The sequence below is a fragment of the Lissotriton vulgaris genome, chromosome 1_1 (genome assembly GCF_964263255.1).
Source record: "Lissotriton vulgaris chromosome 1_1, aLisVul1.2, whole genome shotgun sequence".
Taxonomy (NCBI): Eukaryota; Metazoa; Chordata; class Amphibia; order Caudata; family Salamandridae; genus Lissotriton; species Lissotriton vulgaris.
Window position 1 is genome coordinate 1,909,504,158 of NC_141685.1, and position 25,844 is coordinate 1,909,530,001.

The 25,844-nt window shown below is 41.2% G+C and overlaps 1 protein-coding gene across 5 annotated transcripts in view; it reads right to left on the reverse strand.

Moving 5' to 3' along the window:
- The window catches only part of ATP2B1 (ATPase plasma membrane Ca2+ transporting 1), a 428,175-nt gene that overhangs the window by 212,559 nt on the left and 189,772 nt on the right, over positions 1-25,844 (reverse strand). For all 5 annotated transcript variants that reach the window (XM_086919543.1, XM_086919538.1, XM_086919544.1 and 2 more), the window contains exons 5-6: positions 16,068-16,193; positions 2,322-2,465 (exon numbers count right to left, since the gene is read on the reverse strand). In XM_086919543.1, the coding sequence (XP_086775669.1) occupies positions 2,322-2,465; positions 16,068-16,193 (270 nt within the window). The remainder of the gene's footprint in view (positions 1-2,321; positions 2,466-16,067; positions 16,194-25,844) is intronic.

Sequence of the window (25,844 nt, forward strand, 5' to 3'; positions counted from 1 at the left end):
ATAAACAACTTTGTTTGGAAATTGAAAATTGAATAGAACACGAAAATGTTTGGAGTCTATTTTTACATAGTGCACTGTTTGCCTTTTGCTCTAAAAAGAAGGTTGAAAAGTTGTAAATGAAAACTTACCTGTCTGGGCTTGTCGTTTTGTGTGATGTCTTAAATGTTTTGTGTTAGTTTGTGAAGTCACGTAATTTGTCATTTAATGTTTTTTCATCTTTTGTTTGTAACATTTAAAACTTTTATAAAGTGAAAACAAAAAAGAAAGAAAAAAGTTTTTGCATTATTAAATTAAAGAAACAAAAGAATGACTTTGGGTTACATTGAATAATTTTTTGTACCGCTGTTGAAAGAATGTATTGAATAGACATCAGTATTGGCACATTACAGGTTGGTTGTTTGATGATCGGGCTCAGCCTTGCTGATTAGAGCCGGAACCCTTTTCTGTTAGTCCGATATTAAATTGAAAGCACTGCATGGGCGCTTTTACCCCAAAAAAATATATATATATCTGTTTGTCAACTTGGCAAACGGGTGCTTTTTTTGTGAAAGCCCCCATGCCATGGTTTCACTTTAATGTCTGACACGCCCCTTTCTTTAGACGCGGCTTGTCTAAAGAATGGGGCACGGTCTTCATAAATGTGAAAGAACTACATGGGCGCTAGTAATTTGAAAAGCAATAGGCCTCGCATTTGCAAGAATTTAAGCTATTGAATTGCCACTAGCTCAAACTCTCATAAATGCGAGACCTATTGCATTGGAAATGCTTGTTTGCACTTTGTGTCACCTTCTTGCGATGTCCAAGTAGTAATCTAGGTAAGCTAGATTCAGTGTTCATCTTCCTAATTATGTTGCAAGCATACGGGTTACAACTAATGCCATTCTAAATCAAGCCTGCCTTCCATATTTGTGAGAATTGAGCTGAAGAAGTTTGCGAACTTTATACAAAATTGTAATCTCGGTACAGAAAACCAAATTCAAGTTTTTTAAGAGAAAGCTACTTGGGCTGTAGGTTCTCCCAATTACATCCTAATGATAAGTACTTTGTAATGAAACTTGGAAGAAAAAGTTTAGGTGATATTTTGAGAGGTTGACGTAATTATTAGCTCAGGAAATTTCTGCACCCATATGCAGCATATGATCACAAAGCTATCTAAACTAGGATTTGGCATAAGCGCTGGAAGCAGCCTGAACTCATCTGTAGAGTTAACCTTAACAGTACGGAGTTAGACATGGGCCTAGTTGCCTATGAGAACAGCACTGAATGAGATAGTGGCGTCCTTTTTTTTTTTTAAAAGGTATGGCTTCTACAAGTTCGGGGTGATTAACTTTGCTTAAAAATGATTTTGCCAGGCTCTATGGCATTTGGACAAACAAATTAATTGTAAAACTATCTTGTGCATAAGAGAAATGTTTAAGATTTACATTGTTTGGTATGTATATATTTTATGGGTTTAGACAATATAAACATTTAATTAATTATACACCAACTGCCCACCCAATATTAATCATTCAAACTGAAGTTAAGTTTTGGTTCCTCATGATTGGCCTGCTTTTTAAGAGGTATATCGTTCTGCTTCTTGTGTCTTTGTTACTCATCTATGCTGAGCAATTGTAATCGCTCTCTAACAGAACCACTTTTGACTAGATTGTTTTCAGCCTCTTTGGTTCCAGAGGTATGTGGTCTACATTTAGTGTCTTCACACATTTCATGCTCACAGTCCTGGAAATTCTGTTGCGTCTGTGAGTGGAGTGATCAATATCCAGGCTGCATAAGCGGTTATATCTGCTCTCACTTAGGAAGCATCAAAGGTGTTGCTACGCAGTAGAAGAAACAAGTGCAATGCACTCCCCTACTTTTTAATATACCTGGACTGCTGCTGGTTCGAACAGCAGCACAAATATGTGCCATTTTCTATTTATTAAAATCTTTATTTTCCCTGCACTAACTAGAAAAATCCTGGTTGTATTACGTAGGTCATATATTCATCGGTGTTACTGGGCAATTATTGTATAACGAACTATAAAAAAATGTCAAATATGTGTTAGTAATTTGGAACTGGAGAAATGAGAAAAAAAGGGACAAAATAGCGTTTTGCCCATGTGACATTGTTTAAGCATTCAATATATTTGGCATGTTCGTTCGTGTTATTGAGAGTTATTTTACGGCGTTGCTTTTCAAATTGATTTTCTTCTAAGCTAGTTTGCTGCACGAGGCTCTACAACTATTCTGCATATACACTCCTGAAAACACTACAAATAATTCTTGAAACAGACATGAAATAAATACATTCAACAGTTCCCCAAAACGAATATACGTACTTTTCTTCTCCTTTTTTTCCTTCTCTTTTTCTTTTTCTTCCTCTTCATCACCAGCGCCAAGTAAGGTAAAAATTATTCCCGTTTGCGAGTTCACACCAATAGCAGTTACTAGCATTTTTCCCGAGCCTTCCATTACATGGGTGCCTGAAACACAATTTGATGCTTTTAACTGCATAGACAAAGGCATATCAGTACAAGAAATATACTCTCAAAAACATGCACGTCAGGTCCAAACTGCCGTGCAAAATTAATTGTCAAGCAAATCTTCCATTTATCATGTAAGAGCAATTTTATAAAACGAGATGCACCTCTACTTTGTTGCAGACTTATCTATGTACTAACTACATCACGTACATACAACACTCTTTCTGCACTCTATGTAATATCTAAGAACGAATGGGTTTCTTTATTTACTGAAGCAATTCTAATTCTACATCAAAACTGGTTTGTTTCAGAGTAACAGAAACAAGTAAGAACTTCACACAGTATGAAGGCACAAAATCATATTCAGTTAAGCATGGACCAATGGTGCGAAAAATACCCCCAGTACACCATTTAAGTACCAAAGCACAACTGAGTAGTCCAATAAGTCTATTGCAGCCAACAAATCTAATACAAGAAGCATGACCAACAATTCATCCCAGATGGCTTGGGTCGTCATGTCTCCAACCAAATCATTTTCTAGAGGACTGAATAACAATCACGGCCAGCATGACTCACGGGTGGTGGTGGGTGGGTGGGGATGGGGTGTGGGGGGGGAATGAGGGGAGGACTGGGGCAGGGGGTTTCACGAGGGAGAGGTTTAATTTATAAAACAACATTATTTTACCTTTACCAGCCTGGTCTGGTCCCCGCGTCGACTCTGCTTCTCACAGGAAGCAGGCAGCCTCCCTCCCCTAAGTCAATCACAATGCTGCAATGGCAGCGTTGTGATTGGCTGGGACCCCGACCACACAGGTGTCTATGGAGAGGTAGAGTGCGAATGACTGGTTTGGTCAGCCAACCAAACAGCCAGCACCCTCAGAGTAGGCAGGCCACCACTACCCTGCCCTACAGCAGGACGCCCACCCACCCGCCCCCAACCAAACCCTTCTGCTTTCGCGCAGTGCGAGAAACATAATCATAAAATAGTGTAGTGTAGTTCCTATATTCCCAGTAGGCTCTGCGCATTGGAATAATATATCCTATAGATGTGACGTAGGAATTATTTCTACTAGGTCTCTATCGAATATATTAGACTTAATTGTGAGTGCCAGCTAGCTCAGAGGTCACTAGAAATTTCTCGAGTTCACAAGAAGGGATTTAATTTCTGACAACCGCATATACATGACAACTTAGTTTACCCAAGATAAAACTGATCTTTAGAGTCATGGAAGCAATAGATAGATATTTTACTTAGTCATTCGTGCATGCTTCGTTTCACCAGAGGTGCAGAGAAATAGAGAGACGGGCGTTTTCAATAAAAGGTATTTATTGAACAGTCTACTTTCTCAAGCAGAAGAAATGAACTTCTACAATCTTAATACTGGTTGCAAAGTATAATGCGTACAGTAAAAAGAGTAGGATAAAATAATACTGTAAGAGCATTGTATGGCTCCTAGACCATAGTTAAATACATACATAAATAACAAAGGCTAAAAAGTACTCAACTGGTGCGTCTAAAATACGATGTACCTAACCTAAGCCTAGTACGAGGGAAGGAGTAAGTGAGGTGTAGCGTAAATGTAGTATTCCTTGCCAAGAATCTATCCAAGATTTCTCTAAGGGTCTAATCAGCTCCATACCTTGGTTTAGAATGAAGGAGGTCAGGCTCAGGACTCGATTTCCCAACAACCCGCAAGGGTAGCTTGGAAACACTGGAGCTGGATTTCTCGGTGAGAGAAAAGACGGCGTCTCTCTCAGTGAGTCTGCTGGAGGGTCGGCTTCCTTCGGCACTTGCTGTAGCAGGATGCGTCGGGTAAGTAGATAGTCGAACTGCTCCAAACCACTGTGTGTTTGCTATGGCAAGTGTGGGCATATTTATACCTTGCAGGTGCAGAGTTTGACGTAAAGGTGGACGTACTAAGGTCATCAAAGGGTCTCAGTTCTTTGAAAACTCCATGAGTTCTTGGACAAGTCAGTATTCAAGCAAGGGGAAGTTCCTAGCTGCTGAAGCCGAGTTTTTCAAGAAACCGTTGTGGACTTTCAGAACTAGTGGAAGTAACCCTGCCATATTTGGACTGCATGAGCTATGTCTAAATATGGTCATGATTTCTATGCCTATATAAGGATATGGTGATTTATACCTATAGAAGGGCATGAATCGGGAAAATTACAGTAGGGTCCTAAAATGCTATACAACAATAGTATTTATAATACCATTTATGTTTCTGCTTCTCGCACTGCGGGAAAGCAGTGAAGTGACACTCCTCCACCCACATGGAGGAGCCACCCCTGCTGAATAACACAACTCAACAATTGAATGTTATATAAACTCCTTTCTGGTGTTTTTGAGTCTGGAAATACCAGCATTTAATTCTATTCACCTGGAAGATCCGATTAACGTTTTGGAAAGACCTGGGATTGTGATGGTCTTAAATGAAAAAATATTAATCCGGTATTGTGAAATTCGGATGATTATGCCTCCACACAAACAGCTTCCAACCAAGAATACAGCAGCTCAATGAGTACAGCATGCTAACAAGCACACTTGCGTATTAAGTCTTAGAGATGAGTGATGAACAACTAATGTGTTCAGTAACCAAGATGTAAGTAAGGATATGATCTCCAACATGAATTTATAGAAAAGCCCAAATTTATCACATTGCTCACATATTAGGAATTCCGTAAATTATGCGGATATGCAGAATGAACTTTTCAATGCAAATTTATGTTGATCAATTTAAAATGATAAAGACATCTATAATCAAATGAAGCGTTGTGGACAGCCTTATTGGACAGCTTTACAACATTTGAGCATGAAATTAATGTAATAAGTATTTGATCTCCAATATGTCTAGGTACCAAGACATGGGATACAACTATAGCGGGAAAGCAGTTTCATGAAGCTAATCGAAGGGAAATCTATAGTAGAGACATCCAAAACCTTACTCAATAAGCATTGGCTGAAAAGACAAAAAGGCATTGAACAGCTTGAGAGTTCGGATGAATGGAATCTATGGCTGGCTTTAGGATGTTTAGCAGGACCCTTATATCCTTGTGTTGATACAAAAAATGGCAGAGGCCTAGCCAAATCCTCACCAGTATAAAACAATAAAAATACCTGGAACCCATTAAAATGGATCATATACATGTAATTACCTTAGAAGTGCACTAGATTCCTTTTTTTTTTTTTTTAAATTCTTTTTATTAACAGATTTTTAGATATTTTCCACCCTCTGGAACCCAGAGGGGGCGTGGAACAAATAATAAAGAAAACAGTAATACATAATCATAAAATATTTGCGCATTACAACTCATTATGCCATAAACAAAAAACTTCTTCTTCGTACCAAAATGTTACATCAGTCCCTATTAAGATGGAATCACTCTCCTTATAATTACTTATTGGTGTCACTTATATACATTATATACATTAGACACTATATACCAATTATATACAGAATATATACATTTCCTATACAAGTCATCCTTCTTCCTTCCATTTCGTTATTACCTCCCATATTTTCAAACCGAGTTTCCTCGAGTTTTTCCCCCTTCTTGAGTAGATTGCTCTTTCTAGATTATATATACTCAACAACCTAGCTAACCATTGCTGGAATGATGGTGCCATTTGTTCTAACCATGCAGAGGCGACACATAGTCTATACACCGCCATGGCAATAAAAATACAGTATTTCCCTGCCTCATCTTCATTACTTCCATCTACTCCTAGCAAAATAATCACAGGTGTTAGATTAGCAGCTAGTTTTAATGCCCTTTGTAAGAACATTTCTATCTCCTTAAGTATTGTAACTAAACATGGACATGTTGCAAACATATGAATAGCATCTGCATTTACACTCATGCACCTAGGGCAGTTTATACCAGTTGTCGCCCCCCATTGTGCTAATTTAGCCGGGGTGTAATATAGCCAGTACATGGTCTTGTAATGCTGTGCCTGTAATGACGCAGAGCATAGAATATTTATCCCTAATTCTAATGATACATTAAAACATTCTTGTTCTATGCCCAGCTTCGTTGACCAAGTTTCCCCCCATTTAGCCATGTCGTCTGGTCTATGTTCATTTAACTCGGCGTAGAACCTTTTAATTGTACAGTCTACTCCAGTCTCTATTATTTCTAATGTTATTTTTTTCAAATCCTCTTGTCCCCCCTCTTTTATTTTGTAAAAAACTTCTTACTTGTAGGTATTTGAAGAAGTGACTTGTTGGCAAATTAAATTTTTTCTGTATTATTGCAAATTGTTTCACCCCTTGTGTCCCCATAACATCCCCCAGTTTTGTTACCCCTTTCCGATACCACTCTGCATATACTGAGTCAGAGAATATATCTCCCGGAAATACCATATTCTCATATATCCAAACTTTTTCATAAAAGCCTTCCATATATTGTATGCTCCCAACATAGTCTTGAAGCGTGTTCTTTTAAAGTATGCCGTGTCAAAGTTTTTCAAAAAAATATTTTTGGTTTCTTCACCCATTAATATGCCATATATTGCCAATGACCCCAGATGGTCTTCTCCTTCTGCTTCAGCTCCACCTATTAATCCCATCATATACTGCAGAGCAGTAGCCCAGTAATAAAGCTTGAAGTCTGGTAATGCCCATCCTCCTCTTTCTCGTGGGAGTGCCAAGAATCTCGCCGCCCTCCTGGTTTTGCCTTTGGACCAAATGAATTTATTAGTCATATTCTCAATCTTTTTAAACCACACATTATCAAACCATAAGGGAATTGTTCGAAATAGGTACAAGAATTTCGGCATAATTAACATTTTTACAATGTTTACTCTTCCAACCAAAGTAAGGTGGAGGTTGTTCAATCTATCTAGCTCTCCCCCTACTTTCCGTACAATAGGATCAATATTTAGTTCTACTATCTTTTCTAAATCTGAGGTTATGGTTATTCCCAGATAAGTTCCCGTCTGCGCCACCCGAGAATCCTGGCATAGAGCCTTATTATTTTTTATAATTTGTGTTTTTCCGGTGTTCAAGGAATACCCAGACACCTTCCCAAATTCTTTTGCCTCTTGTTCCACGTATCTTATAGCCTCTGTGGGTGATGATGTTATAACCGCCACGTCATCAGCGTATGCCAAAATCTTACACTCCCCCCTAAGTGTAACGATTGGGGCAATATTCCTATTTAGCTCCAGTCTTCGGATTAACGGGTCTAGATATATAGCAAACAGTAGCGGGGAGCATGGGCAACCCTGCCTTGTGCCCCTATCAATTTTTACTTTATCCGTTAACCCCGCATTAATTCTAATTGCCGCAATCGGATCTCTATACAATGTCTTTATCGCTGTCAAAAAGCCATTACCAAATCCCAATTTTTCCAAAACACTCCACAAATATACCCATGATACACGGTCGAAAGCTTTTTTAGCATCCAGTAATAATACCGCAAATGGGTCCCCACTAGCCTCTGTCTTGTCCATAAGGGTAATTAATTTCCTTACGTGGTGCGTAGTCCCCCGTCCTGGTATAAAACCATGTTGGGTGGTAGTAACTAGAGGTGTTATTACACTGGCGAATCTAGTTGCCAGTGCCTTTGAATAGATCTTTGTATCTGTGTTCATGAGAGTAATTGGTCTGTATGACCCCGGATCTGTTGGTATTTTTCCTTTCTTAAGGATGACCACAATTTCAGCCTCAGACCAGGTATTCGGTATTGAGCATCCCTTCTGTGCCTGTTTCAAAGTGTAAAGCATATCTCCTCCTAACTCCTCCCAGAACACCTTATAAAACTCTAACGGGATTTTATCTGGACCGGCAGCCTTTCCTGATGGTAAACTCTTCATAGCTGCTTTTGCTTCCTCTAGGTCTAACAAGTTATCGATCCTCTGCTTCTCTGTTTCATCCAACTGCCTCCCCTCATAGTAATTCAAATACTCCATTATGTCTTCAGGATTTTTTATTTCACTTTCAGAGTATAACTTCGTATAAAAGTTCCTGAAGACTTCCCTTATTTGTTGTACATTGGTTACCATCATCCCTGAGCTATCTTTTATTGCTTTTATCTCACCAAGAGATGCCTTCTGTCTAGTTCTAGCTGCTAACATTTTGCCAACTCTTTCATTCATCTCATAACAGTTCTCTCTATTCACTGTATATTGTTTAGCTGCCCTCTCTGCTATATACTCTTCTGCTTCCATTCTTATTTTTACAAGTTTCATGTATGCAGAATCCGTTGGAGCTCCATTATCAGTTTGATCTGCCCTATTGTTTAATTCCTCCTCTGCCAACAATAACTCCCTCTTTACCCGATCGCTTCTTTCTTTCTCCTGTTTCCTTTTTCTAGCCCCAAAGCTGATGGTCTCACCCCTTACTCCAGCCTTAAAACAATCCCACACTATCCCTACGGGTGCTGTATGTCTATTTATATTCAAAAATTCAGTTATCCATCTCTTCATATGTTGAATGTATGCATCCTCCACTAGCAGTGCCTTTTCAAATGTCCACTCCGATACCTTCCTTACCGCTGTCATGCCCTTTAAAGTGGCAATAAGAGGATTGTGGTCCGATAAAAGCCTTGGTATTCTTTCAATCTCTGCCCCATCGATGCGTTGACTACTAATTAAAAAATAATCTAATCTCACGCTTATTCTATGGGGTGCTGAGTAGTATGTAAAACCATCTTGTCCTGGGTTAAGAGTATCCCATACATCAAGTAATCCATTATTCCTAGCTAAATTATAGATTGCTTTAAAAACTCTTTTCTTCCTTCCCTTATATTTAACTGGGGGTCCTAGCCCCAACCCCAATCCCCCTGCTCCATTGATATTAAAATCTCCTCCTATCAATATAAAGGGAGCCCAGGTTGCCAACTCGATATCAATTTCTTCAAAAATCTCCGGATCATCTCCTGTAGATCCGTAAATAGACCCAAGGGTAACCCATGTTTCTCCAACCATACACTCTACTAAGGCCCATCTGCACCAAACATCCTCCCATTTTTTTCTAGTGGTGATATCTCTTTGCTTTGCCATCACAGCAACCCCCCTATTCCTGGTTCCCTGCCTAGAGTGTGCTATAACAGTGAGGCCTAACTGGTCTAGGAGCCTAATTTCAGACACCTGTATGTGGGTCTCTTGGAGTATTAAAAAATCTAATCTTAGGTTTTTAATCAAGACTGCTGCCTTCTGTCTTTTTGCCTTATTGTTAAGACCACATACGTTCCATGTCATTATTCGAATACTCATCCTGGGTTTTTGACAAATATAACCATAGTTTTAATCATTTCACAAAAAAAAGTAACACACTTTGTTGCCACGGCTTTATACATCACAAATATTTCTTCCATTTTGTTAATCCTCTTATTCCATACTGTTTCCTGTGTACTAGATTTCCAATTTACTCTGTGTTCCTTGCCCCCCCTGTGTCCCCCACCCTGGACCCCCACCCCAACTAACCCACCCCCCCTACAGGCAAATAGGTCCAAGGGACCTATGTGTGACAGCTGTGTCTGCTTGGGCCCCGCGTCCCCCTGCCCCCCCCCACTCCTATTGTCTTCCTGCCCATTGGCAAAGAAGGTGCACACTTATTGATACCTATCTACAAAATTACATAATACAATACTATACAATTCTACGTTCTTGTGCTTCTTCTGCTTCCAGAATCCACACCCTATATCCTGCTGTCTTTAGCTAATAAATCTACCACCAGTTCCCTGTCGGCATGTGCCTGAGAGTGTGTGTGATTCTGCGAGTTCCTTTCTTTGAGCCATGCCAAAAATTCGGCCGCTCTGATCTCAGAATAGAAAATTTTGAATTGACCATCTTTTACCACCTTCAGCCTACTGGGAAACATTAGATATGCCTCACAACCAATTCTCTGAAACGGGGCTATTAGTTCCCGCAGTCTCCACCTACGCTCTACCGTTGTGTGGCAGAAGTCTGGTCTAGCAAAAAACTCTACCTCCTGATATCTACATTTTGCCTGTGGCCTTGCTTTGGCCATTATCTCTTCTCTCAATAAATAGTTGCCCACATAGATTAAAATTGCTCTAGGCTGGTTTGAACCATCCCCCTTCCTCTGTAAGAATGGAAATCTGTGAGCACGTTGAATCTCTGATTCCCAGTCCCAGCCTTTTATGTCTGGGAGTGCTCCCTTAAGAAGTTCTATTGTGTAGGCTCTAACGTCCTTTCCCTCTCTTCCTTCCGGAATGCCTAGGAGTCTGACATTATTTCTCCTCTGCCTATTCTCGAAATCTTCGAGCTTCCATAATACATCACTGTTAGTCTTCTCTTGATCTTGTCTAAATTCCTTCCAACCTTTCATTTCATCTTCCAGGGTCACAGTTCTTCCTTCAACCTCCGTAAGTCTCCCTGCCAATTCTGTGCATGCTTTGTTTACTTTTCGAAGGGAACTTTGTATTTTTTTGCTTTCCTGTCTGGCTCTCTGGCTCTCTACCCTTGCCTCAGTTTGAATTTGTTTAAGCATTGAAAAAATCATTTCAAACCCCATAGGTGAATTTTGGCGTTGAGGTTGTCCCTGACTATGGGTCTGGGTTTCAGGTTGGCCTTGCCTGACTCTCTCCTCATTCATCCGTAAGGAGCCCATGGTTTCATCTAGGGCCCCAGCACCCTCTTTATACATCTGAGATGTAGCTGCATAGTCCCAGTCAAGCCTCTTTGCAACATTAATAGCTGCTGGGCTTATAGATCCTTTTGCTCTTCTCCTTTTTTTAGTCAAGACTTTGGATTTGCGTTTTGCAGCTAGATCTTGGTCAGAGACCTCTCCAGAACCTGATGTAGATGTAGACCCTGTTTCTAGCCCTGACAGTGTCTGATCACTCCCCAAGTCTGCAGTAGAAGAATCCTCCGACTCACCTCCCCCGACCGCCCCCACCTCTTCTCCTTCCTCCTCGCCTTCATTAACAGAGAAGAAACATTCATCATTAGGGGAACCAGTTAGAGCTATCAGAACCTTGGGGTCACTGTTAATCATGTCATTCATATTATTATCACCATTACCATTACCATTTCCTTTTCCACCCCCCCCACATCAGAATGTTTACTCATATTAGTCTTGTTATTATCCCCCCCTGTAACAAACAGATTAGGAGCATTAAGACTGCTTTGTCCCTCCCTTAATGCCTCTGTTAATGCCTCTGTTAAAACCAGAATGTTATCTGATCCCGGGTTTGGAGGTAAAGTACTCTCCTCAGCATGATATACAGTACTGCCATTCTCTATAATGCCAGCGTCTACATCTATATTGTTTGGTACACTATTAGCATTGCCATTGTCAGTTGCCACTTCACCCTCCTTTGTATGCCTCTGTTTGTCCTGCACAGAAGAGTTCTCTTCTTTCTCCTGTAATGAGCCTCCTTGTGGTGGTTCAATATCTCTGTAAGCCTTCTTATTCAGAGTTTTCACATTATCAGTCTCTGTTGAAAAGCTAGATACCAACAGGTTACTGTCTACCTCTTTCACAAGGGAGCCGCGGTCAGGGTCTAACCTCACAATTTCCACAGATTCTGGTTGAGCTATAGCGGTACCAGACGCCAGGGAGTTAGTTGCAGAAACAGGAAAAAAAGTCTCTGAAACTAGCGGCTGCCTCAAGTTCCCTTGTTCTGTTGGTTTTCCTTTATTTCCTTTATTTGCCAAAGCTGCCTTACTTTTGTCTTTTTTCTTAGGTTTTTCCCCCACACCGCTGCCAGCCTCCTTACTTCGTACTGTGCTCCTTCCTTGGTCGGCAGGCTGTAGATCCTCAGCCTCCTCCTGGGTCCGTGTCAGTTTCTTTGTACGGAGGTTAGCCGCCGGAGCATCAGACTCGCTCCAAGCAGCTTTCTCCCCCCCTCAAAACTTTTGAAATCTTCGGCGCCATTGAGCGCCAAGTTGTGGACAATGCTGCCGCCGAGCTCTGCTGCCGATATCGCTTCAACCGCCGATACTGTCGTCTCCAGGTATTCGCCTTCACCATCAGCTGACGTGCATTAGCCAATGCCCGCGTCAGCACTACATCCACTGCCGGGAAGGTTAGTACCTCCGTTATTGCCTGCATAAACAGCCACATAGACTGATTTTCTCCCCGTTTTTTTCCAAAATGAAAGCCGCCGCCGCACAAAGTAGATGTAAGCTTTCAAAACACCGCCGTTCTATTGTATCATTCTTCCTCTTTTCGCACGTAAGATCAGGAGCCGGGGAGCAACAGGGAGCGCATCCTCTCCCTACAGACTGTCAGCAGCCATCTTGCCTCAGCCGACCCTCCCTAGATTCCTTAACTCCGTCTAAAAGCGAAGGTTAATGGTAGACAATGATTGAATCAGTATTAGGAATCAACACATTGCATCAATTAAGTCAAAAACCAATATATTTATAATCAAACTATGTGAAAAATAGAACTGCAATCTGCCTGAATAAATAATGGTAGGAGCCGGGGGATGGCAACTTGAAAATAATTTCTAATATACTTTCAGAGTTTGCAGTTGTTTGAAAAACAAAGGGTCCAGATCATCAACTATGGCAATATTCAATAGGCTGAGAAACCAGATTGCATGATGCAGGGGGAAAAAGGCAAAACTGTTTTCAGCAAACTAAGATCCGCTCAATATATAAACGTTTACATTCACCAGAGTCAAATGTTAAACATGCAGTACAAGGGCATGGAGATCAGCGGGTAATGCGAGGCACATAGAAGAAGAATCCCTCAAAAATTAAATTTGTCAAGGGTGAGATCCATCAATTAGGTAGGTTTTATAGATAACATATCTTTGCCATGAGAGCATGCACTTCATTTAAGCATATCTATTCAAGGATGAGGGCACTCCAAGGTAGTTACTGCCTGCAGTCGATTCAGAGGGCCTGAGGTAAAGAAAAGGACTCTACCCCACCCCAGTAAATATTTACTAATACGTGGGTTACTTGGGTAAGAGTGCTAGTGTAAATCAGACCCTCAACATTTGGGCAAAAGTTCTCAAAATTGTTGAATAGTATAATTCTTCATGGCAATATATGGATGGAATGATACAAGATTAAACAAGGGTAGATCTTTTTTCTTTTGGTGAAAAAAGCTCCATTATTTTGGGCAATTAAAAAGCATTTCAATGAATGGCTGCTGAGAAAAAGGAGCATGTACAAATGGCAATTAGCATTTTTAGTTACAATAAAAAAAACTTTTAGTTTTGCCATAGTAATTCTCAGAACCACGGTGTAATCTAAGGCAATTTCACCCTGTGAAAATAACTATTTTCTGCTAGGATTTTACCACCATCCTCGAGATGAAAAATGTTCTCTAATGATTTTGTCATGGAAATTAGGTTTAGTGGTCCTGAAGCTAAAATGAAGAAACATTTTGTATAAAACCACACACATTCTCAGCCATGTGAGTAAAAGTCTGCTTTAAAGAGCACCAGCTGGAGGGTCAGAAGAGAAGGCTCATACTAAAAAGGCCTGGTAACCAAGCATGCAAAATGGTTCTCTGTCGACTTGACTGTCGAAGTAGTAGTGCTTGGTGAATGCATGCATGGACGCCCATGCAGTAGCCTACCAGGTGCCCAAGACCGGAACACTGCCCCCAACACTGTGGAGGGAGAATTGGCCTCTGTGAACCGAGCATGTAGGCCCTAAAAGGGTTCCTTCTTGGCCAGAGCATAGCATGTCTTTATGTCTAGGATGGTCTACCTGGACAGGTGTGGATTTGCAATGCCTCACTCTTCAAAGGACCAGAATGGCTGAAAATCAGAGGACTCTACTTGGACCAAGCCTATGGAGTTTCTAGTCTTATGAGGGATGTGGAGGTGAGAAAAATGTAGATAAGATTAGGGACTGATCCACAAGGGTGAGAAAACCTCTGACAGAAATGAAGCCAGTGTTCTCAGCACCTATTTGCCAGGAAAGAAAAAAATGTATGGAGGTTGAACGGATATTGCATGCTGCTCACAGACGAGAGGAGGAGAAGTAAATGAAATAAGAAAAACCCTCTTGATGGCGAGGCACCATAGAAAGCAACTGTGCAAGGGGTCATAGAACATACACATAAGAAACACCAGGCCTAATGATGGGATTTCGCATAAATATAAACATTAACCCCTATAAGATCCTCTTCACAACAGGTGATGTAGGACACTTAGGCAAACAAATGGGCTGAGAGGAATCACCTATAACCTTTAACCGCAGATGGCCAAATATAAAATAAATAAAAGAACATCTTGTAACTTTGCCTGAAAGGTATCAAGCCGACTCTGTCTACACCAGATAGCACATTTCTCCCAATGCCCAGATTAGATGGATTAGGTGGAGAGGTTTTGGGTCACAAATCACCTTTATTACCTCACCCAGCAAGTTGAAACTCCTCAGCTGTCACCGCTAAATCTCCATGTATGGAAGTGTAAGCGAAGGAGATCAGGGACCAGACAAGAGACAGTTGTCCTCCCAAAAGGCAGATTAATCGGAGGAAAATCAAAATAGTCCCACTATTATTTTAACAGGCAAAAAACCTCAGAGAAACACAGCTCATTCACCAAGGATGCATTTGAAAAGTTGAAAAAAAATACTATGTGTCATCTAGAAACCAAGGAAAGAATCATGAATGTATACAGCAGCATTCACACTATGACAAATGTAATGGATGCAAATAGGAAATTTGCACAAAAAAACCCCAATCAACCATAAAAACTTTAAAATAAATATTTTTCGAAACAAGGAGCAAAAATGACTTAATATATTAAGGACTAGATTTTCCAAATGAAACTAAGGACATAGGCCACTTTTATAATGGAGTGAAAGGGAGGAGGGATGAATTCGGTATACATACTCTTTATCGAATCACACACTAATAGGGCAAGCTGTTATGCCCTAATACTTCTGCTGTGCCTTAGTAGTATACTACGGGCTATTCGTAAGGGCCATCCAGCTATTATTTGGTTAGCTAGCTGGGTACAGATAAGTATTTTCATGAGCAAAGTAGTATCAATTAACAGAACAGAAGAACAAAGGGAGAGGAGGGGTTCTGCACCTAAGATCAAGTACACAGCAAATAAGGTTTTTTCTTTGGCATGCGGAAGACTTTTTAAAAAAAATAGAACAGGTGGAAAAGGGGTGTCTGAAATCGCAACAGGGGTTAGGTACCAAAGAAGGTTGCCACTAATTTTATATACGCCGTCTTTATAAATATAACTCACTGTTTAGAATACAGGTGGTTTTTTGGCATAAATTCAAATTATGAAGCTATTGTGCGTTTTACTATTTTGAGAGTGAAGCAAAACATTTATATATCAGAGCAATGTCAAAAATGCCATAAGATGAGTGACACTAAAAAGACTTGATTAATTTCAGGTACTTCACCCTGTACCTATAACTAGTACCAGATGAGTCAGTATCTCATGGAGGGTAATGCATCCAACTGCAGGGATCAAGGTTAGACACCTCTCGCGTTTCCCTGCCTGGGGTCACTCGTTAAATACCAAATAGTTTGCTCTGCCTATTATCCTTCCATGGTGGATACATTGAGAACTACGAACTACGTAACTGGGTAACAAAAATTCAGATTTTTTAATACATTCAATAAACACCATTCAGGTAAATATTCCTTATAGCAAACCTCGATGCAGACAATAAGACAGGAAATAAATGGGCCATACCTGACAACAATAAAGGATCTTTTTCCGACGTTTTTTTAACATGGTCAGATTCTCCAGTCAGCGAGCTTTCATCGATTTTAAGATCGTTCCCTTGAATGAGTACACCGTCCGCTGGTAAGAGATCACCTAAAATATCAAACACAAATGTTTAGTCTACAATTTAGACAGACCCATGCTCATGTGATGCTTATTTTATATAGCGCAAACTTGGCCGAAGAGGGTATCAGAGCGCTTTACATTTAGGATCGTTGCATTAGAAGTTGTCCACCAGGCTGTATTGTACAGCCTGGGTGAAGAACATGCACAGCCTCCCAGTCCCTCTTTGAGCGCTGAACCACGGCAACCAGAACCATCGCAACGCTGGTGTTTTCCAGCGTCGTGATTAGCAGGGAGAGTTGTGTGCTTCCTGGAGTCCTGCAGTCGACTGATGAACCGAAGAGGACAGAGGCAGCAGCTGGCTAGCAGGTATGTGATTTTTTTTTACTGATTTTCATTCCCTTCCCATGCCCCAAACCCCATCCAGCGATCTGCCGCCCCACTGCCGTTAAGGAGCAGTCGCCACCGGTTGTGGATTCCGGGTTCACTCCAAGTTCCTCTAAGGGAAAGGGCACTGATCAGTGTAACACCTTATTCTTCGAGTCTATCCACTTATAAAGCAGCAGGTCCAACTCTTTGAACTGGTATTACACAACAGTGCAGGGCTCCTCCTCAAACAATGCTGGGTTATTAGATATGCTAGTTCTTTCCTGTCTATGTCGCCCCTATTGATCCTTTTGCCACCAAATAGCTCAGAATGGGGTGAGCGAAGTAATTTAGTGTTCTAAGTTCTGCTTCAAAGTATAGAGAATCTTCTCAGATTAGCCTCAGCAAGCAAGCAGCTTTTAATTCTAGTTTGAAATTACACTCAACCTTTCCATAGGTGTCCCGACCTATCTTCAAACACACAGCTATGCAGTCTATGCCAAAGAAGCCCCAGTTATAACCATTTCTAATAGCATTTTGTTGCATATGCTGGCAGATCCATGAGCAGCTCAGAAGAGATGTACTGTTGGAAGTGATAACAGGTCTGTGGCTACCGAGTGCATGCCACAGTCAATTGCTCCATCTGAGGAATTTTTACTGTGGTCCATGAAGAACGGTTTGTATTGGAAGAGGTAATATTTTATGTGCTAGAGTCGTAGCAATATTTAACATGCTGCAGTCAACCTCAAAATTCATATTTTGCAGTGACATTTCTGCAGTAAATTGAGGATTTGGAAGACCATCCACAACTAAATCACATTTATGCAAAAGTCTGACCTAATGCGGAATATGAAAGGAATATAATATAAAATAACTGAGAAATACACTACATGGTTCATCAAAACCCAGAACACGCTGTGCAACTGAAGTAATACACGTGAAGTACTTGGTAAGAAAGTTATGCAATATCAACTCTATTAGTTGGCTTAAAGTTAGACCGATTCTGTCAGGAAATCACCTTTAAGCTGTGTTTCCCCAATTTTAGGTCGAGCATTTGAGACCTATTGTATATACTTTAGTATATACTTGTGTGTATGTACTTTACGGGCTCTGGAGATCAGCCCTAGGACTTGTCTGCTTCCGCATAGGGACTTTGTTTTCTGTTCAACTGCCTCTATTTAACTGTATTAATAGAAAACGACCAGTAGAGGTCAGTAAACTACTAGAATTACTTTCTGCTTGTTCAACTGCCTCTATTTAACAGTCTTGATAGAAAAAGACCAGTAAAGGTCAGTAAAATACCAGAATTGCTTTCTGCTGAGGGATTTTAAAAAATAAAATCTGGCAGCATTCTCGACATTCCAGTACATAAAAATGGTCTTCCACAAGCACCTGTAGACAATAATATTTGTTTCCAAATCTAGTTTTTTCAGGGACCTGACCACAGAAGGCCCAGATTTTATAATAAAAACAGTGCTTTAGACTATACCATTTCCAGCTCAAAGGCAATATTTCTCTCCACGTGCTCCCATACCTGGGGTGTCATGCAGTTTGGTGCTCACTTTCCCTCCATGTTAAACAGTAGACGGTTCAGTACCCAGGCTAATGTGCTTCATAACAAAATACATAGAAGGTCCCAAAGGCAAGACAGACTGCATTGCAAATGCTTGGTCTGGTTATGACATCTGCACTGGGCGTTATATGCTAAAATGGCATCAGTAAATCATCAGTGAGTGGGATCTGCTTAATAGAACCATTTATTTCAATTTGGTAAATCAAGTGTCTTAGTTCATGGCTATTATGTGGCTGCAGGGTCTATATATATGGTGTCGAAGAGTAACATTTCTTCTACCTACACGCATACATAGGATTACGAATTCCACTTTTACTAATAACGTGCCAAAGCTCTTCGTATGAGAGAGAACCCACACATTTTAAAATGCCAACCTTTGAAATGGGAAACCGCCTTTACAACAAAGCATTTTAACACATTGCATTTATCACACATCAATTACCACACATTGCCTTTACAACTCAGGGTACGGTTGTGTAGATTGAGACCGGGACTCACATCTGAGCCTACCTGGCACACTTAGGGCGAGAAGCAAAAGACACACATATAATGGACAGAATGCAGAGCAAATTAAACATTCACCCCCAGTCAATAGATCTGGGTTAAATCCATTGTTCTTTTGCTCACCATTTAACTCAGATCTGTGACTTTAGGCTTACTCTCTTAGCTGTGCATGTGAACATGCAAAATCCTGTAATCTTTCGCCCTTGCTCACCAAATGCACTTTTTGAAATTGTTTGTAGTTGTTCACGAGAAGGTACTGTAATGAAGAGTAGCATCCTGTGCTAGATGAAAGTCCTTCCACTTGAACTGACTTATCCTTTAATCTTACAGTGCAGGTATCAGCTTTCCTTCAGAATGTGTCATACAGCAGAAAGTGCAGAAAGACATTTACTTTTGGGGTTTAATTCAAACTGCAATAATTTGATATTTAATTTCAGACACAACAAAACCGCGACATACTTTAGATGAAGAGAGATTATGTGCCTTTTGTAGCATATCTAAGTACAAATGAATGAATATTTGAGAAAATGTACGTCTCGGACGGTAAACATAGTTTACCATGTATACTTTTCCCCGCAGGGAATTACAAAGTGGTTGTTACAACGACCGTGTTGTAACAACGCATACCATTACTCTGCAAGGTCGAACAAATAGATATATGTTAGGGTTGAGTAGGGGTATTTGGTCGTAAGGGTGTTTTTAGGGTTTCAGGGTGGGTAGGGGTATTGGGTAGTAAGGATGTTTTTAGGAGTGGGTAGGAGTATTAGGTGGTAAGGGTGTTTTTAGGGTTTAGCGAGGAGTAGTATTTCACTTACTTTATATATATTTACCTTGAATTGTAAAGGCATGTGTAGTAAAGACATGCATGGGAAAGGCTTGCATTGTAAAGACAATGCATGGTAATCGATGTGTGGGAAAGGCATGCATTGTTTAAATGCATGTTTTGTGAAGTCATACATCCCTTTGGAAGAAATGTGTTTAGAAAAACCAGTCTTTCCTCATATGTATTCTGAAATGAAAATAAAAGTAGTGAAGTGCACTTAATATCCATTAAAATTCAACCAGTTTAAGACTATCAAATGTATGCTACATGTGTTCAGAGAAGTGCATTCCAAAGATATACACATTTGCCTGATCACATTCGTACACTTTACACAGTTTGAGCCTCCCCCCCCCAGTTTCAGTGATTCTTTGTTACAGCTTTCTTATTACATTTGCTCACATTGATTATGTAACTAACTTGGTTTGCATCGTGAGTATTTAATTGTTGAAGGCATTGTTATGGGCATCTGTTGCACATATACAGCAATGCATTTTCTAGGAGCAATTACCAAACGCCTGCGTTGTAACAATGCATACCATTACCCCGCAAGTCGTAACAATGACTTGTGGAAGGGGGCGCGCTGAATGTTGGACTAGTAACATTTACTATCTAACTCTGGTCTGTGCAACAGTAGAGAAGGTGTTGGATTTTAAATCCAACACCTTCTGCCCCTGCGCAAGTTGTTGTTCCAACTTGCGGAGTGATGGTATGCCTTGTTACAACGCGGTCATTGTAACAACCACTTTGCAATTCCCTGCGGGGAAAAGTATATGTGGTAAACAATGTTTACCGTCAGACGTACATTTTATCAAATATTCATTCAATTGTACTTAGATATGCTACAAAAGGCATATAATCTCTCCTCACCTAAAGTATGTAGCTGTTTTGTTCAGTCTGAAATTAAATGTCAAATTATTGCAGTTTGAATTAAACCCCACAAGTAGATGTTTTTCTGGCCTCTCTGCTGTTCGACACATTCTGAAAGAAAGCTGAAACCTGCACTGTAAGAATAAAGGATAAGTCGATTAAAGTGGAAGGGCTTACATCTAGCACAGGATGCTACTCTTCATTACAGTACCTTCTTGTGAAGAACTACAAACAATTTCAAAAAGTGCATTTGGTGAGCAAGGGCGAAAGATTACAGGATTTTGCATGTTCACATGCACAGCTAAGAGAGTAAGCCTAAAGTCACAGATCTGAGTTAAATGGGGAGCAAAAGTACGATGGATTTAACCCAAATCTATTGACTGGGGGTGAATGTTTGGTTTGCTCTGCATTCCGTCCATCTTCTGTGTGTCTTTTGCTATAGACACTCGGTGGCACATAAAACAGGAGTCATACCCGGAGTTCTGGGTCTCATGTTTTCTGATAGGTTATATCTCGCATCCTGTACTGTATTCTGTAATAGATCTCCACAGGTTGCCTCTTTAAATCTAGATTTCTTTGCCGCAAACAAAGCAGCACAAGATATGAACAGATTATGTAAAAATGTAATATTTTATCTGGTAACATTGTCCCGGATCTTGCACACAGCCAGGTATATTCCGCGTCTATGAATAACCGTGGAGATCACATGACAGAGAATCCAGACTCATGATGGTCCAAGAAGTAGAGGCTCTGGCACTGGAAAAAAACGACTTTTAAAACTGTTTGAGAACATTATACCCTACAGCTCAATACCCTAAACAGCTCTACGCTTTTCAACTGTGAAATACTTAACACAGAAACATATTTTTCAGAAATTCCCCTGAGGACACAGGGAATATAATCTGAAGAATGGTATTGTTTAGCATGAGATAACACTAAGGACTGGATATTGGGGCAGAGGTATCACGTGCAGCGCTGGCATCCAGACTGCTGGTTATGTCGTCTACTTTAACACAGTTAAAGGCATCAGCAATTGTGTGTTCCCCACATCCTCGTCTGCAGGGCTTTAAGTGGGAAAACAAAACTGGGGGTGCTCTAAAAGGGGTGTGGCAAATTTCTTAAATGGGTGTGACCTATTTGATTAGGGGCGTGGTCTAAATCAAGATAACTAGCATTGTGTGCTTAAGAAAATCATGAAGTCGCATCCAGCAAAGGATAATAAAATAGGCAAAAAAGTATATGTATTAAGTATAAGCCATAAAATACCAAACACTTTAAAAAAAACATGTAAAAATTATTTACATTACTTAGAAATCTATTGCAGGATTTCCCAAAACCCTTGAAGATATTCACTGTGTCTACTTTGATGGGGTTTCTCACAACAATTTTCTTCAGCAGACCTTCTACCTTTTGCCAGCCAACTCTTTACATACAGCTTTGCGTCAAATGTTTCAAATGGAGGACCATTGAGTTTTACCCATAAGAATGTAGAAATGGTCTCTACAAGAAGAGGCCCTTGTCGGACTAGCAATTAAGTTCTTTGCGCTGAAACTTGTCTCGCAATCTGCATTACTTGCTGGCAGGGTTTCCATGCACACTACTAACTTTTTTAATGCTTCAGGGGTTTTCTTTCCACCAAAATCTTTGAAAAGTCTAAAAGCCTGGATAGTATTTCTTGCTGGCAGCTGAAACTCTGAACACAGTTTCTGGATCTCTGTTTCACCATAAAGAATGCATTCATCACCAGAAGGCAAGTTGCCTGCATCTAGCACACTGAAGCTGGCTATAAGTTCTTTCTCAGAATCCAGGGCACATAGTTTATTGATATTTACAGACAGACTTTGGTAAAACTGATTTGCATTAGGGGCAACAGAGTTACTTCTACCATGGAAAAGAGGAACATTCTTGAATTTGCCCTCGTCAACTGCTCTCTGATCCGCAGACGCAAACTCCCCTGGCGAGTCCTTCATTGCTCTAAATATACGTACTTGACTAACCAAAAGTCTGTGGGCATTAACAATTGTAATGTCCCTCCTCTCTAAGGAGAGTAATAAGTCTTTGAGCTCTTGAAGTGCATCACACATTACCCCTAAATCTCTGATAAAAGAATAGGATGCAAGCTCCGCCTGATGAACCTCCGCGTTGCTGGGGGAAATCCTTGTTGCTGTGACCAATCCGAGCGCAGCTCGGAAATGACGATCCCAGGCCGGTGAATACTGGCAGGGTGTTTTCAAGGCTCCTTCTCAGAGCGGCGAACCCGACCTCGGGCACACAACACAGCTCGAGTGGCGGCGTCTATGCGCACACAGAGCTCGGGGGCAAAGCAGGCGCTCGAAAGTTCCTCAGCGGTGCGTTAATCCGCACACACAGAGCGCGAGGGCCAGATCACATTTGGGGCAGAGCAGGCCTCACGATCTTACACCCCAGCTGTGTGCCGATGAGCACACAGACAGTTTTCACAGGGGGCAGCTTCACGAAGGCACAGCGCAGAGACCCACACAGCAGCTGGAGGGTGGGTGCTGGAGAACATTTGTATCCCTGAGTTCCCAGCAATTCTTAGGCCCTTGGAGACAGGCAGGCTTCAGAGGGGCAAATCACACAGCACAGCTCCTCTTCAAGTTAGGGGGACACAGCACACAGCAGACAGTCCCTTCCTCAGCAATCACAGCAACTGTAGCTCAGCTCCCAGACACTCAGCACGGATTCCTTCTTGATCACAAAGTTTCCTAATCTATTTTTACTGGGGCTCCAGTCCTACTTTTATACCCCAAAAGTCTTTGTTCTTCTATGTGTGAGGGGTCCTGGACCCAATCTAAACCAGTTCTGGGTGCACTCTGCCAGTGCACCTAGTCTTCATTTGTGAGTGTGGACCAATGCCATCAGACACACCACAGGAGGTGGAGCCAGCATTGTGGCAGGCAGGCACAGCCCTATTGAGACTCAGGTGCTACTCCTCCCACCACTCTACATGCAGATGGGTCTATTCAGCCTTGTGCTGACTTAGCAAGCCTCCTGGAGCCACCACTAGCACCTGTCATTCACAAACCAGACGGTCAATACACTACCAGGCAGAAGCACACAGCAAGGTTGAACAGGAAAATAGCCACTTTCTAAAGGTGCTATTTCCAAACTTAGAATTTAAGAACCATCTTCACTAAAAGATGTGTTATAAAAATTCTGAGCTCAGGGATACCATATTCCATATGTCTATGGGAAGATATGCAGGTAAACATGTAACAGAGCATTCCCCATGTTATCCTATGGGCAAGATAGCCTTTCAAATAGTGAAAACCAAAATTGGCAGTATTTCACTATCAAGACATGTTACCCACACTAATAACGCCAAACAAAAACCGGGACGTCTGCTCACCCTACCTTTGAGGCCCGAAAATAGAGCCCCCTTTTGAGGCCCCGCAAAAAAACTAGAGTCTCGGCCCCCCCCCCCCCCCTACCCCCCTTAAAGCCCTAGCGTACAGGAAATGAACAGAGATGAAGGACTAGCAAAAGCAGGTATGTTTATGGGCTGAAGAATGGCAAGTGTTGTAACAACACAGTCGGTGTAACAACTGTGCTGTAACGGCATGCCGTGTTCCGGATTCGTGGTAAATGCGGTTTATTGTTTTCTTTTTTATTGGTAAAAATACCTTTTGTCATTAGTGTAATTTTATTATTTGTAGTTTTTTCAAATTTTATGCATCATGAGGTCATTCTCCAACATGGTCATTATTCACCAAATTTGATTTTAATTGATTAAATATTGCATTTTGATTTTGTAAGTTTGCTTGTTATATATGCTTCAATAGTGAAAACCAAAATTGGCAGTAATTCACTATCGAGACATGTTACCCACACTAGTAACACCAAACAAAAACCGGACGTCTGCTCACCCTACCTTTGACCTTTGAGTCCCGAAACTAGAACCCCCTAGAGCCCCCTTTCGAGCCCCCCCCCCCCAAAAAACTTGGGGGGCTCATCCCCCCACAGCCCCCCCACTTAAAGCCCTGCTCGTGTGGTTCAGCAGCATGACAATATTCCTTATTAACACTGCCCAGTTTATCCGAGGGATGAGGCTGTGGCAGAGCCACCAGTTGGCAGCAGTGCTACAAATGTGGCCTGCTTTATTTCTGCAAGTGTCATGGTGGCAGGCGGTGTACAATGACAAGCCTCTCAAGCATTAGCAGCCTTAATGGGTTTTAAAAGTGCAGCAACTGTATCCAGCACCAGTGCAAAGCATGCAAACTTAACGACACGAAGAGTTAGTTGCATTTCTGGTAAACCTGGTGTGTTCGGTACAGTGTGCCGGGCAGAGCAACAGGTCAAAACTAAGACCTCGCCCTGTGTGAGCATGCATTACTCTATATACATCTGCAGATGGAACACAGATTACTTAAAACAGATAAAACATTCAATTTTAAATTGGATTGATTTTCTGAGTGTATTCTAAAAGCAAACTTTGGGTAAAGTAGGACACTTTGTAAATGCTCTAGTCCCCAACACGAGAATGTGGATGTGGCCTCATTCACACAATCTTGACAGCTTCATTCGCTGAACAGACTTTTGTTGTCTTAGGTGTGAACCAACTGCCCCCCTGGGAAGGGTCCACAGGAATGACGCTTTTATATATGTTTGGACAATTGTTCAACTTGGCCTGTGCAGAAGCCTGCCCCAAAGGAAACTAACATTGCCAGGTACCAGTGCTGTGAACTAGCAGACAGGAAGTACTTTAGAAGGAATGAGTTTACACACACTGGGCCTTATTCTGTGGCAGTGTGCCAAAAAGGAGCAGTCTGAAGATGTACGAGACCTTCAAATGTGTGCCTGAAGGCAACAAGATGCCAATTTAGTACAGCACGACTACTCCCACAATGGGGCACTCGTATCAACTTACAAATGCCTTTCTGGTACAGACCACCATGTCAGTCATCTTCATCACCTGCAGAGCCCTTCCCAGAGTGCTCCCAGCGATCTAATTAGGGGAACAAATGTTTGAACACATACTTAGACATTTCTGCGGCCTCCTAAATTGCAACAACTTTCCTCCAGCAGGCTTGGCCCTCAACACTACAAAGAAGAGTCGTCTGCTTAACTGTATTCCTACACTAACGTGATTTTGTCCGACTTTCTATCGCCTTGCGCTGTTAGGAAATTGGAGATTCACTTGTCATTACATTCTTTATCACTTAACGATACTTCAGTCTTCCTACTGCATGAATTCTGGAACTACCAGCAACTTTAGTGTTGTAGAGCCTCAAGCCACGCCTGCGATACCTAAAAGTGAGCCCAGGCACTCATAAGCTCATGGCTGGACTCTGTTTGCGTCCAAATTGCTAATGGTGTTGTAGAGGTCTGTACCCTCTCCCTCAACTAATTTCTGCCATTGACCTCTTCACAGTCATACCTAAAATGACAAAAGTACCAAGAACCACATTTATCAGAATTCACAAACTACTATGTGCCCACAAAACAGTAAGATTTGTAAATGCACTTATGACAAACTATACAGCGCTCAGTGCTTACTTGAGATTTGGTTCCAGTGGCAGAGGGTTTT